At 43.1% G+C, this 13695-nt stretch overlaps 2 protein-coding genes across 3 annotated transcripts in view; both read right to left on the bottom strand.

Moving 5' to 3' along the window:
* The window catches only part of megf10 (multiple EGF-like-domains 10), a 63985-nt gene extending 55842 nt beyond the window's left edge, over window positions 1-8143 (bottom strand). The window contains exon 1 of the mRNA XM_076284367.1: window positions 7708-8143. The gene's annotated coding sequence lies outside the window, so the exon portion shown is untranslated. The remainder of the gene's footprint in view (window positions 1-7707) is intronic.
* A 791-nt stretch (window positions 8144-8934) lies between these two features.
* Window positions 8935-12847, bottom strand: LOC143122493 (TIMELESS-interacting protein-like). Of its 2 annotated transcripts, none has more exons than XM_076283279.1 (5): window positions 12766-12847; window positions 12344-12419; window positions 10160-10282; window positions 9381-9499; window positions 8935-9167 (listed from the first exon to the last, which is right to left on the bottom strand). In XM_076283279.1, exons 1-5 carry the CDS (start codon window positions 12822-12824, stop codon window positions 9080-9082), a joined length of 465 nt encoding a protein of 154 aa, XP_076139394.1. In that variant the 5' UTR covers window positions 12825-12847; the 3' UTR covers window positions 8935-9079. The 2 variants fall into 2 exon arrangements, with proteins under 2 accessions (XP_076139394.1, XP_076139395.1); XM_076283280.1 differs by having other exon boundaries at window positions 9421-9499.
* Window positions 12848-13695: the final 848 nt, after the last annotated feature.

Below are 13695 nucleotides of genomic sequence, written 5' to 3'. Positions count from 1 at the left end.
TTACTCCCTTCTCTCCCTAATGTTTACAATGCCTTTCAGTATAATCAGTTGGCAAAGCCTCATGTCACGCATGTCTAGTCATCGCATTAAGCCAATTATATAAAAAATGACAGACAATTAAGGAAAAAACACGAAGCAGCCTTATTTGAACTCAAATTGCTCAAGCAAGAATGTTGTCTGTGTAATCTGAGCACCATGTTCTTCATTTAAATGACAGCATACAATAACCTCTAGATGGCATTTATAAAGAAACCTTTTACATTGGTCCCTTGTGTTGCTGTAATGAAAAAAACAATGCATCATCATCAATCCGATCCAAAAAGGCCAAATACTGCTTCCAAGCGCATGCAATGCCCAATGCGTGAAAACAATTCTCTGTCTCATACAGAGCAAAAAAAATATTGTGCTCAACTTCCAGCCCTGCTGTCCCGAATCGAATGTCTCCATTCGTAATCCAATATACTATAGATAGAGAATAGAGATAGAATTGATTGACGTCCACTCTGGTTATGCCCAGGAGGACACAATCTATTGTGTGCCGAGTGAAACAGTGGCACTTTTGTGCATTTTAATTATGATTTGATTTCGATAAGGGAGGCATTAACACAGCCCAGATACTGGGCTACAGTTTCACCCATAAAATAACAATTCACTATAAAATAATTGTTATCAAAATAATCACTAATTCATTTTTGCCGCATTATTATTTCACAGGACATTTGCTCATATTCCCTGGGTATTTAAAGGTGAGAGCTGATCAAGGTTCCATGAGTCTGTGACTGACAGAAACTCAGGTTGCAGGAGGAGAGGAGGAGGGGATGGAGGAGGAAGAGGTGGAGGAGGACGAGGAGGAGATCACCTCTGCTGCCTCTGCTGACAAGCCCTCGACGCATGCGGTTAATCAGGGGACTCTACTGCAGTTTCACTGTGGGTGGGGGTTGTGGGGGGCCTGGGGGGGGGGGGTGACTGAGCACAGCTGCACCCCAGCGAAAGCCCGGGACAACTGCGGTGAGTGCACAAACAAGGGCGTCGCTGTGCGCGTGAAAAGGCCCATACACCCCAGGCGCCTGCGGGGGGATTTAGCAGACGACTGCAGGACTTTGATACGCAGCCCTGATGACCAGGGCACCCAGAAACTGTTCCCATTCACGAGTGCCCCCACCCCCGCAGACGCTAACACACTGATGGGAGATTCCTCTGAAGTGGCTCCAGAAAACCCAACAGTGGACAGAGGGAACCATACAAAATATTTATGCCCCGACACATGCAGTCTCGGGTGATGTTGGGGCTAACCCCTCTACATTTCGTCGAAAGCGTGACCGAGAGCCATTTCTTAGAAAAGGTCACTGGGTTTGCAATTTACACACGTCTTGCCGAGTAAGCGCCTTGCCGATCATGTCCACTAATGACTATTGGCGTTGTTATTTTTCAGTCATAAATTTGCAACATGGAAAGAATATGTAGTGCAGAGCTCTCGCCATACCACGGCCTCGACAGTTTAAGTCGATAGCAAAGTACCAAGGATTACTTAAACATCTGTGCACTGTAAGTTATATTGAATGAATTGTCAGTGACATGGCGAACTGTAAAATTCAAATGTGTTGGTCACAGTCTACGTGGTGCTCCAGCTCTCATTCTTTCGCGAAGGCACAGAAATGTTTTCGTTCCGTCGACAAATGGCAGCTCAAATGGTTTAACTCGTTATCCAAAAGAGCGATCCTGACGTCAAATGCTGCGTTCATTTCCCTCAGGTGTGCTCCGCGCGGCATTTTAGCAGACGGAGAAATTACGGTCGTTTCCGTCTGTCGTCAAGGGGGCACATGCACAGCACATTACAGTCTCTCTCTCTCTCTCTCTTTCTCTCTCTCTCTCTCTCTCTCTGTCTCGCCCAGTAGTTCTTCCTGTTACATCTGCTATCCAAATCAGACCGCATCTATCGGAGGATTAACTTGAAAAGGATTTGATTAAACTCCTGGTCTCAGCCACAGGGAACTTCCTCCATCACCCACCATCATAACAATCGCAGACTTCCGTCTCCATTTAGACGTCCACCACAACTGAGCCAGAAAGCAGCCATATCTGTGTGTTTCTAGGAAAACACACAGAGACTGTACAAATATATAATCCTTACTCCAAGATATGCAAGTGATACATGTTTTATATTCATCAGTATTTCTGGTGTTGTATCAGTGTTTCCAGGGTGAAATACAGTCATAAGACGTACTGTAAAATACATGTTAGTAAATGATGTTGCCATGTTCCAAACAAATCTGCTGTACACTCTGTTATAAGTAATAAGTATTGTTCAGTATGTTTGTCATTATTTATGCATCAGCATTTCTGAGAGACAGCTCTGTCAACTTTCCCTTTTCCCTTTCCTCATGTGCGGTAGTGTTGTCTCAAGGTACTAGTGGGTTGTTGTGCTAAAGGGGGGCAAGGGACTGAACAAACAGAGCTTATGGGGGGGGTTTGTTTTTCACCTGACGTTTCAGCTGTGCCCAGTCAGGCCCTTCAGCCAACTCCACAGGAGGATCTGTCCCTTTCACTGCTGGCCAACAGGATGAACTGGGTCATGTTGTGTCCTCGTAGAAAGAGCCAGCTCAAGACTCTACACCTCCGACAGCTTTCACAGCTTAACAGAAGTCTCATTGAGAAATTCACTTTCTGGCCCCTTTAAGCAGTTTTTCTTTCAAACTTTTTGGGGTATGGAGTTGATTTCAGGTTCGGTATAGGATGGACTGAGAATGTATTGTTATTAACACATAATAACACACATGTTTTTAAGAAATATGTCATATAATTTAGTTATTGCTTCTGTAAGTACACAGTAACAACTACAATTAGTATGACATGGGATCCCTTTTCATATACTGAAAGTTTTGTTTGGGGAAAAGGTGTTGAGGGTAAAAACAGTTTTACAAAACTCTCCTTGAACTTAAGGAATCCTTAACATGTTTTCTCTATGTGCAGATACGCTCTCATTCACTCGTAAAGAAAATGTATGGACGGATCAGATAACAATCTATCCTCTATTATTCAGTGATGAATTTCTTTCACACCATCCTCGTCCAGTCAGAGCCAATTTGTCATAGTTAACTCACCGAGGCGGCCGGCCCAATCAGGGGTAATTGCACTGGGGCTTTTTACCCAGACTGTTTGTGCCATGCCACTCTGAGCCATCGGGCCCAATTAGCTTGCTAGTCACAGGGCTGTCCTCTCCCTTGTCTCCCAGAGCTCTTGGACCAGAAGCATTCTGGTGTGTATATGTGCGTGTGCTTGCATGTGTGTGTGTGCATGTGGCGTGCGTGCGTCTGTGTATGTGTGGTGTGTGTGTGTGTGTGTGTGTGTGTGTGTGTGTGTGTGTGTGTGTGCGTGCGTGCGTGCGTGTGGCGTGCATGCATCTGTGTGTGTTTGGCGTGCGTGCATCTGTGTGTGTGTGGTGAGGGGTATGCACATGTTGGGGGGGTGGGGGTCAGCTGTTTCTGAGGGTTACTACTCGCGGGTCTCATTAAAACCCAAAAAGGACACTACATTAATCCCCTCTTTCTTCAAATATCCATCTGTCTGCATTTACAGGGACAGGTGGCGCCTTTCAGAAACACTGTACAGTCCTGTGGTATGCAAGCTCCTTGACCTTTTCCCCCTATCTTTTAAGGAACAAGCTAAATGTCTGAAAAGGCCAGAAGAATCTCAGGTGCAAAAACTTTGAAGTACCTCCTTTACAGAAAGAAAAGAATTGATGTGAGTTTCCATGCGAGCACTCAGCAAAGGGGTAAAGGTGATCTCTGATTCCAGGCCCACATGTTGTATCGATGCCAGCATCAAGCATATGGATTTACCTAATGTTAAATCTTTCGGAAGGTGGTTGGGCCCGGAAGCATCTGGAGCAGACCCTCAGCCTTCAACATCAAGAGAGCTCTGCAGTAGCAGACAGTTTTGGGGTAATATGACCAGAGTCTGGCAAAGGCAGAACAGGAAATGGCTGTTTTGTCTTCAGTCTCAAGTCTTGTTGCCACCATGCTGACAGGCCTGGTCTTATAAGATAATGTTTCATACTGCACCAGACGTCGGAAGAGGGCACATACAATGTTGTACACACTTAAGTGCAAACCACAACCACAAACCTCAAACATATAGGCTATTCATTCATAACAAAAGTGACCAATCATCACCAATTACCCGGACTGCATTCATTCCTACCTGGCATTAGTTGTAGCTGTTGTCATATCCAGATAATATTATGCAGGAACTTACAATCTAGTCTGTTCCTGTTTGGTTCAGAATGGTACATAACCATGGTACAAAACCAGGTCATTTAAAAATCTACCTCCGAGTCACTCCTTTACATAGTGTATATGTACATTTTACATCACATGTATGTATCATGTTTAATGAATCCATTATCCTCAGTCATCTCTATAAACTCCAAAAGGATCCGAGGCAAGAGTGACTTAAGCATTTTGGATGTAGGATACAGACTACAGTGTGAGACCGTACACCATAAACATCACAATCCAGCTGCGTTATCTAAAAATAATGATCTCTTCATTACTTAAGAGCACAGGTTTAGTCTGTAGCAAGTTCCCAGTATGAGGCGGTCATGAAACGGCCGCAGATATGTAGCTTGTCTGCCTGTGGCTGATACCTCTTTTGGCACAGACCACCAAAGCCAGGCACGGATATAAAAGACCAGCTGTAATTTAAGGCTTTCCCTGCCATCGGATCAGAACAAAAACAACCACAACAAAGAAAGTAGTCCCTTTTCTATTCTCTGCAGAGGAAACACAATCTACGGTATGACCAGGGGGAGAGATGGTTCCTCGATAACACTAGGGACCTGTGGACTGCTGGGAAAAAGAGGAGGAACTCTCCATGGAGACAGATGGAGAGGAACAGAGAAAGGAAGACGGAGAGAGCAATGCTGCAGATTGCTAGTGAAGTGAGGCTTATGTTGGCAGCTCTTGATGTTTAGTGGAAAACAGAGCGTGGTGGTGCAGCGATCAGGGAGGCATCGGGTGCACTAGGAAATGATGAGCTCTCAGAGCTGTGGGAGGGTTTTTACAAGGCGCCGTTTCTTTTGTAGGGGTCGCTGACTTCCCGCCCCCTCCCAGCGCACTGGCCAGTAAACACTCCCATGTGTTCCTGTCAATCACGGTAACATCACCATTTGTCTCGGCCCCTCAGGCTAAGCATCCCTCCTAAGCACCCCCCCCCCCCCTCCTCTCTAAATACGCAAATACTCATAACAACATTAACTGAGGCACGTCAGTCGTAATTTGACGCAATTCCTGATGTGAACAAAAGTTAATGGATCACCCTTCAATCAACCGTGTGGTCCTTTGCCTTGTACTGGCACATAATCGACTGACAGGATAAGCGGTGTGTCTCGCTGTGGATACTATCTTAATGTGTCGTAATCCACTACAGATTAGCCTCACAGTCCCATGCATTCCACATACTGTTGCTTGTGTGGGAAGACTATAGTCCAAATCTGTAGTTCTCTCTCTCTCTCTCTCTTTCTCTTGCATGGAGAATATTTGGAACCATCTGCAAACAGCCTTGTTTATTTTTATCCTTTTCAAAACCGGGTCCTTGCGTTGCCCTTTAATTATGAGGAGGAATAATGTAGCTTTTATTGCTACCAGCTGGAGGTTTTCGCCACTCCCAAACACAAACTGGAGCCCGTATTACAATAATAATATGGTCAATGCTATAAACATTTCTTATGATATTTTATTGCGCTCACCAGACCTAACCTGGTCAACACTCTGCACTCTTGATCTGACTGAAAAGGGGGTAGTTTTATTCCATGCAAAGATGGACCTTCATAGCAATTCAAACTTCAGTTCTGAGCTGTGGTTAAATTCAGTTCTCTACCCTGGTCCAGTGTCTACTGTTCAGGTCAGCAGGAAAGTGTAGCAAGTGTTTAGTGGAAAGTATAAGTATATATACTCTTTTGATCCCGTGAGGGAAATTTGGTCTCTGCAATCCGTGAATTAGTGAAACACACTCAGCACACAGTGAGGTGAAGCACACACTAATCCCGGCGCAGTGAGCTGCCTGCAACAACAGCGGCGCTCGGGGAGCAGTGAGGGGTTAGGTGCCTTGCTCAAGGGCACTTCAGCCGTGCATACTGGTCGGGGTTCAAACCGGCAACCCTCCGCTTACAAGTCCGAAGCGCTAACCAGTAGGCCACGGCTGTCCCAAGTAAGGGAAGTTAGGGAAGTAATTCATACAGACCTTGCTATAGAATGCCAGATAGTATAATTTATTTTCTACTTCATCATGCCACTTGTCAGTTCTGCAGAGATAATTGACATTGTAAACCAACTTTGAATGGCATTGTTTTATACAGATTAATCAAGTCACTGAATGCCATCTAAACAAACCTCCATCTTAACACCCTCTTCTACTGTATAGCACTGGCTCACTGTGACAGCAATCTACACTTTGTTCACATCTACATATTGTTCACGCTCCAGTGACACATCGACACATATCAACATCTGACCTCCACCATTGACTCATGTAATCTCAACTCTCATCTAAGCGTGTGTGTAACCCGATTAGTGTTTGTGTGTGTGTGTGTGTGTGTGTGTGTGTGTGTGTCACTCTCGCTGGGACCCTGCTGTGTTCAGGGTCCCATTCAGTGCGAGTCACATGACCGAGACAGCGGGACAATGTCTGCGGGAGCCTTTCTCTCCCATCTACGCACCAGCCCCTCAGGGCACTGGCAGCAAGATTTCCTTCCACAGAAATAGTTCTGCCCCAAAGCCATGGCTTTATTTAATGATGGGCTGCACATTCTTTTATGTTAACTTGTCACAAGCTTCCTCTATTCATGTCAGTCCACTTGCCCTCAAAGGCCAGTAGAGATATTAACCCATCATTATTATTTACACTGGCAGAAACACAAAAAGCATGTCCAAGTACAATTTCTGTTTTGCTTTTTCAATTGTGTTACTTCTTCCTCTCTCTCTCTCTCTCTCATTTTCTCTCTCTCCTCTGTGTGTGTGTGAATCAGAGAGAGAGAAAGAGAGAGAGATTTGGTAAAGGTTGCCGCTTATACTTGAGGTAAACAAGGTAATCCAGATATATGTTTTTAAAAACATAAAACAGCACTGTTTGAATAAATAATGACTTCTATTGTACAGACATACATACAAGTAAACAACAAATATAGGCCTATGTATGCCATTGTCAAATGAATTTACACATATTTTACCAAAAGGAATTCAGTTGATATTACATTTCAGCCTGATTAAATTAAAGAAACTGTCATCTATAGTTAAAACAAATGTAAACAAACAAATAATAGTTTACAAAAAAACTAAAAATTGGTGCAAGAAGTCGCTTCCAATTTAAAGGGCAACAGAAAAAAACAAAAGTTTCTCAGTTGCAGATTATGAATCTGTCGTTCAACCCCCTGATCACCCTGATATGAAAAACCAATAGCCTACCTCTAAAATGCCAGTATGAGATTCTAGTCCATTAAAACGTGTAACTAATGTCTGGAGTTAAGCGATCTCTGTCTAATTAAGCGGCAACAATTAATCTACTGTTGCAGTAGTTTATGCTGAAAATCAGGTGCACACCACTAATGGTAGCCTAGTGCAGGATAACAATTTCAACTTTGCAATGTATATGATATGGAAGGTATCCTTATAGAAAATAGGCATATTGCCATTTATGAACCCCAAAGCCTACCTTATCACGCAAATGTTTACGTCTTCACCACGCTCATGGATCCAAGATAGAGCAGCTTCCTTCAAATCAAGTTTCTGAAATTGCCCGTTCGAAAAGGTAAACTTGTGGAAGAATGTGATGTACAGCACAATTTCCGCAAAAAACTCAAAGAAAGTAGGTCCTGGAGAACGGCGATTTCAAACTTTTAGGAGTAAAAGAAGTTCCAAGGAAAGTTGCGCATCCCCTCTCTTTCAAGAGGGAAGATTTGAACTTAGTTCGAGTCGGGAAACGAAAACACCAGTTCAATGCTTGTCATGACCTCATTGCCTTGCAGCCAATGAGCATGGCAATTGTGATGAAGATGCAAGGAGACGTGAAGACATCCACTACCGGGGACTTTTTTTGTGTGAGACGGGGCTGGGTGGAGAAAGGCTTTATAGAATGACAAATAAGCTAATTGAGAAAATTATTAATGGATTGCTTTGATGTGAAGTTGGCCTACATTGAAAACACAGTGACACAAACAAATTGCTAATTGCCTAAAAGAATTAAGAATCGACGGATCGAATTATAAAAAAAAATACCTTTAAACTTGCCTTTGAAATCCATTATTTAATGAAATAGGCTATACCGAATATGTTGAATATTTTGACGAGTGTAGGCTACTTTTTAAATTGTCCTTTAAATTGTCAGTAGCCTACTTGGATGCTTCAGCACGGTGGCGGGCACAGGCTAGTGCAGTGCTCATTTGTATACTACTTATTCGCTCATTTGTCGCCCTCTATCGTTGAAAACCCTTTGTGGTGTTGAGACTGGGCATTCGTTGTGAGAATAGTATACTGAACAAATGGACTAGGATGTAGCCTGAGTGTGGCAACTTAATTAGCCTGGAAGCCACCCCAAATGCATGGTTACAGCCCAGTCTACACATTAATGTAATAACTGATCACATAGGCTAGTACAAGGTTTCCATTCTAGCCTATGTGAGATGTACAATTCCACGACTTTTCCCTGAGTATCCATGACTTACTATGAATGCTAGGCTACATTATACCAACCAATGATTTATTCTGAGCAGCCGTGTAGTATTCAAGAATCTTATACTTTTTTAGAGCGGGAGATGAATAAATGGGCATTGAAGTCCCTGACTCCCATGTCTGGAATAGATTTTCCAAAATTCCATATTCCAGAAATTCTATGATTCCAGGTGGGGGGGGGGGTTCATGCCAATTAACTGTTTTCCCCTAGACAGCAGACACATTATAAACTGCCAGCGAGAGAGGGGTGAGCTCCAGCATAAAACGCATGTGACAAGTGAAGTATATGTTTGAAAAATGCATACATCCCCCCCAAAAAGGTCACAACATCCAACATCTCTGCGGTGCGACACTCCTCATTTCTCAGTTCTCACCACACCTCCTCCTACATGAGACTCCTTATCAGGCATTTTCTTTGCTCCGAGAATTTGTCTTTGAGTGGTGCTGTTGGGAAAGCAGAAAGCAAAAGGTGGACAACACTGTGAAAAAGGTTATATATTAATACAATAGTGTCTTCATGAGGTCTAATATGGCTAAACGTCCCATTTATTTATTCCCAGGAATATAACAGAATTAATCCAGCATTAACCAGTATCTGGTTGTGTCATGAACGAGTTATGAAAGATTCCTGTGGATTTCGCTGGAAGTGTTGCTCACCCCTCCCCCTCCTCTGAATCACTCAACAGTGGCGACTCACATGCCTCCTCTAGGTCAACACTTCCAGGCTTGGTGAAGTTGGACGGTGGCGTCTCCTGGTGCAAACTTCTCACGCAGCCCTGGAGGAATAGTAAAAGTAAAGGACACTTGAACAACAGTACAGCTCTACACCCACCCACGGCCGCATGACTAACAGAGACAGAACACGGCCTGAGACGAGAGAGAGAATGAAAAAGGACCACGAGGTGAAGCATGCAGTGCGTGCTGCATTGCCTCAGATGAACCAGTATGAGCCAGTGGCAATGGCAGCTTTTGCACGGTCAGTTCTCAGTGGCACCATTAGTTCAAGCTATGAGTAAAATATCTGCGCCAGACATGAGAATGACTATTGTTTATCCAGCCAGATCAAGTCAGTCAGTCTTTCTGATACCTGAGAGGATGCCAACATCAAACAGGTGTAGACTTGTACTAAAGCAGCACATAATAAAAATGCATTGAGTACTGTAGTTTTACTGTGGGAATCACTATTTCCTCGCACCCCACAACAGGAGTCCTCAGTTTGTTCTAATGTCAACAACAAACCAGTAGGGGTCACTGCTGTTGCAACCACTGCTTATAGTGTTGTTATAAGCAGTTGAGAGAACTACAATCCCTGCTGTGGCAAGCATCTTTCTAAGGTGCTCTGTTGGGGAACACAGGTGTACAGAGCTATGCATGTGCAATCATTTAGTCTTAAAAGTATGACTATGTGCATTTAAAAGAGATGGGGTATAAGCTACCAGTATGGCTGAGTGGTCGCCCAAGTTCTCTAACTGAGAGACGAGCTCATCAAATGTGTGTTGGGGATACAGCTGACAGGCCCAGTGTTCCACTTCTCCCAGGAGAGTATGCAGGTTTTCCACCTGAATGGACACATATGCAAAGGAAACTGAGATTATTTCACGGACAACACCACAGACCAAAACTTCACCACCTTGTGGATTCATTTCTGTATTGATTTAGTTGACTGGATAAGGTGTTAGCCAGTGGATAATTGATTCATAATTAGACACTACAATAAATCATAATGCCCAAAATGAAATTTTTCAATTCAATAACAGTACTGCAGAAAGTTCTTCCCTAAGTCTTTAACCTTGAACTAACCTACACCCGGTACCTTGAAATACCCAATCAAATCCAGCCATCCCAACCCTCAATCAGACAAAGTGCAAGTAGATCCACAGATGCCAGGTGCCCGCCTGCCATTAAAAGGCTTCTCCACCAATAAGACCCACGGATTAGCTGGCTGAGCCAATAGCGGCTGCTGGTGACGTATGATTGACACCCTGGGCCAGGTGCTATTTTAAGAGGCAGTGAAGGGGCTTTTCAGTAATCCCGCTCACACACTTAGGGTCAGTTTTATTTTCAGGCTTCCCTCAAGCTCAGCCTCAGGCCTTGGAGGGGAACAGAGAGAGAGAGAGAGAGAGAGAAAGAGAGAGTGAGAGAAAGAGAGAGAGAGAGTGCTGAGACAGAGTGCCCAGCTGGCCGCTGTACGGACAGAGAGGGATTATGCTATATACCGTCCTTGCCCTCACTGCCCGGGCCCTGAAAGCAAACTTAAGTCCGCCTGGAGAGGGGCGGCCGCTCCTTGCTTACGCACTTGGAGAATTAGAGCAAAGTAAACATTTCCCTCAGCGTGCTACCAATCTATACACGTGTAGTAACACACAGCCCTGGTACACTGACTGCGGCCCTAATCCCACTACCGACTGACACCTTAGCTGGACTAATACACTGGGCAATAAAAGAGACGTATGGACAAGCCAGTGGTTCTGGGTAAAGGGTGTGAACTATATGACCTGCAGCTACAGCTGAGAACTCCATGCATCATCAATTTCCTCTGCAATTTTGCATGTTTAGTGCTGAGTGACTGTATTGCTGAGTGACTGCACTGCAAGTGTGATTGCATTGTATAGCATATTTTCCCAATTTGTAGGGTTTAACCATTTTTAAGGTATAAATTATGAGGCAGTTGGTATTTGGAAAGACAGGATTTTGCCACTTAGTTTGTTTGCTAATTTGGACCAAAGCGTCTTACAGAAACTTCAGTCTGTACCTTGGATTAACAATGTCACTAACACTTCCACACACAACGTATCACACCACAATTATACATGGTATGCACATTCCAAATGACTGGAACTCACACACACACACACACACACACACACACACACAACGGAAGTGATTGAGTGCATGGTAACACGTCACACACACTCTCACCACCACTGACTCAGTGGGTGAAACTGGTGCACTGCACAGGCTGTGCTTGTCACATCCCTCAACATGACAGGACTGCCGCGCAGCATGGTGAGGACTCACCATATGGACTCTTATTTCGTATGGAAATTTGAGATGAGATTTTCTGAATGAGATTTTCTCAAGCACTAGGTAGGTACAGGTAGATTAGTCTACATATCCCGAGAGAGGGAAGTGGCACACTTTCATTCACAAAAACAGCTGCACAAGCATATGCCTACCTAGACGTAATCCTGTCCCAGTAACATCTCAGTTGTACACATGCACACACTCCTTCCGCCCATTTATCTTTAATATCCAATTATGTTTGCAATGCAATTACACAATTACGTAAGCAGGCTATACAGTGGTGAAGGATGCATACAGCAGGTTTGACTGAATTATTTCAAAAGGACAAACATTTAGTTCTAAGAATGACTCTACTAAGATAAACAAATTGTGAAAATTGATGTGTGGGCTATTAAAATGTTATGCTCCAATGCAAATCAACGCAATCAACATTTATAATAGATGTGCTTCAGCAAATATGTAATACTGTACTGTTCAAAATCACACTAGTGAAAAAGGGTGTAATAAAATAGCCTACTCCACAAATGGATATAGCTTCACACGCGTAATATTGTCATTAAATGAAAATATTATAAATAAAGAAAGACCTTTCTTACCTCAAAGCCTTGTCCTTTAAAAGTCGTGTTACAGAGAACATCCCACAGAGCAGAAAGGCCCTTCTCAGACAAAAGTCTACCATAACAAAGATGAGAAATACGTTTTTCCCATATATTTATGACCTCTCCTCTCCTAATGGTCAAATATTTGGTGTTATTATCAAAAACACCTGTAGGTGGCAGCAATGTATTTGAAGAAATGGTTTTGAGAGGCATCTCTTACAATTATTGTCAAATCTTCAAAAGGATGGATAACCAAAATGGCAAATTTCAAAGGCATGAATTTTCATTGAATATATGCATTTGTATTAAAAACAATAACACAGATTTATTTTCATAAAGTCTCGCCTATGATGCAAATGATTGCTGTTATGTCACAAATGTAGTAAATTAGTATGGTGACAGTTCATTCCCTTACTGACTTTTCAATGTCCAGATCAGTCTGAGGTTCTCTCCATGAAATCATAGGCTCTTCTTCCATTTGTGAGAGGAGGAAGCCCCCAATCTTTTCATCTGCACCAATACACATCTTTACATTAATTCAAAAACATTACAAGAGATTCATTACAATATGCAGCTTTATAGTCAGTGCAGTGTTTCTACACTGCTACATCATGAGTAGTAAACCCTGTTCCTGTCGCTTCTCTCTTCACATCATGATCACATCATTATCACTGGCCTAGAGTAATTGCTTTGGGCTCTAACTGTTCATGCATATTTATAAGAAATAACACTGACATGATGAATGATGTTGCCAAGGTGCCAGTACTTGGCTCCAAGTTTATGTGCATTAAGAAAAGGGCATTTTCTGATTTTACCTGAAGCCACAGCCTGTATAATTGAATGACTATAACATGTTAAAAAAACAAATACCTAGTTTCATGTGCAGCTACATGTTGCACACTATATGGACAAACTGGCACAATTTCCAAATTACTAAGTTGTTTGCAAGTTTGTAGACTGGCTATGGTACAAATATTAGGCCTATGTAAATGAGAAACTAAAGTCGGCTAAATGAAAAATATTCAAGATACAGCAACACAGCTGTGGCATGTGCAAACATTTTAGCCTACCAGCATCGTCTTCAGCGCTCCTGCCAGGTGTGGTGGTCCGTTTCCTTGGTAACTGTGCAAAAAGCGAGGATACGGGAGGAGGGAAAGGTTGGTATTTCTCATCCTCGAGGTCTTCGTATGAGGGCGGAACAGTAATATTGCAATATTCTGCTGGGTTGTGCATGCCTGTAATTTAAAACGGCAGATTAATTCGTATTGGCCTGTGTTCTAAAGAGCCATCTGGTGCAGCAATATCCCTAAAACGTTGAAAAAAGATTAATGCTGTTTAAAGAGTAGCCC

The sequence above is a fragment of the Alosa pseudoharengus genome, unplaced genomic scaffold, assembly GCF_046254945.1.
Source record: "Alosa pseudoharengus isolate Yale_2024_CS ecotype anadromous, Long Island Sound unplaced genomic scaffold, YU_APseudo_1.1 YU_APseudo_1.1_scf_14, whole genome shotgun sequence".
Classification (NCBI taxonomy): Eukaryota; Metazoa; Chordata; class Actinopteri; order Clupeiformes; family Clupeidae; genus Alosa; species Alosa pseudoharengus.
Note: the sequence above shows the minus strand (reverse complement) of the source record. Positions and strands in the feature narration are given on the sequence as shown.

What these genes read in the sequence shown, in the direction of transcription:
- LOC143122493 (XM_076283279.1), bottom strand. Translation starts at nt 12,824, where the DNA reads ATGGAAGAAGAGCCTATGATTTCATGGAGAGAACCTCAGACTGATCTG. An exon ending in GCGACCACTCAGCCATACTG is followed by an intron (nt 9,500 to 10,159) that starts GTAGCTTATACC and finishes CTATTCCTCCAG; the next exon opens with GGCTGCGTGAGAAGTTTGCA. An exon ending in GATTCAGAGGAGGGGGAGGG is followed by an intron (nt 9,168 to 9,380) that starts GTGAGCAACACT and finishes CTTTCCCAACAG; the next exon opens with CACCACTCAAAGACAAATTC.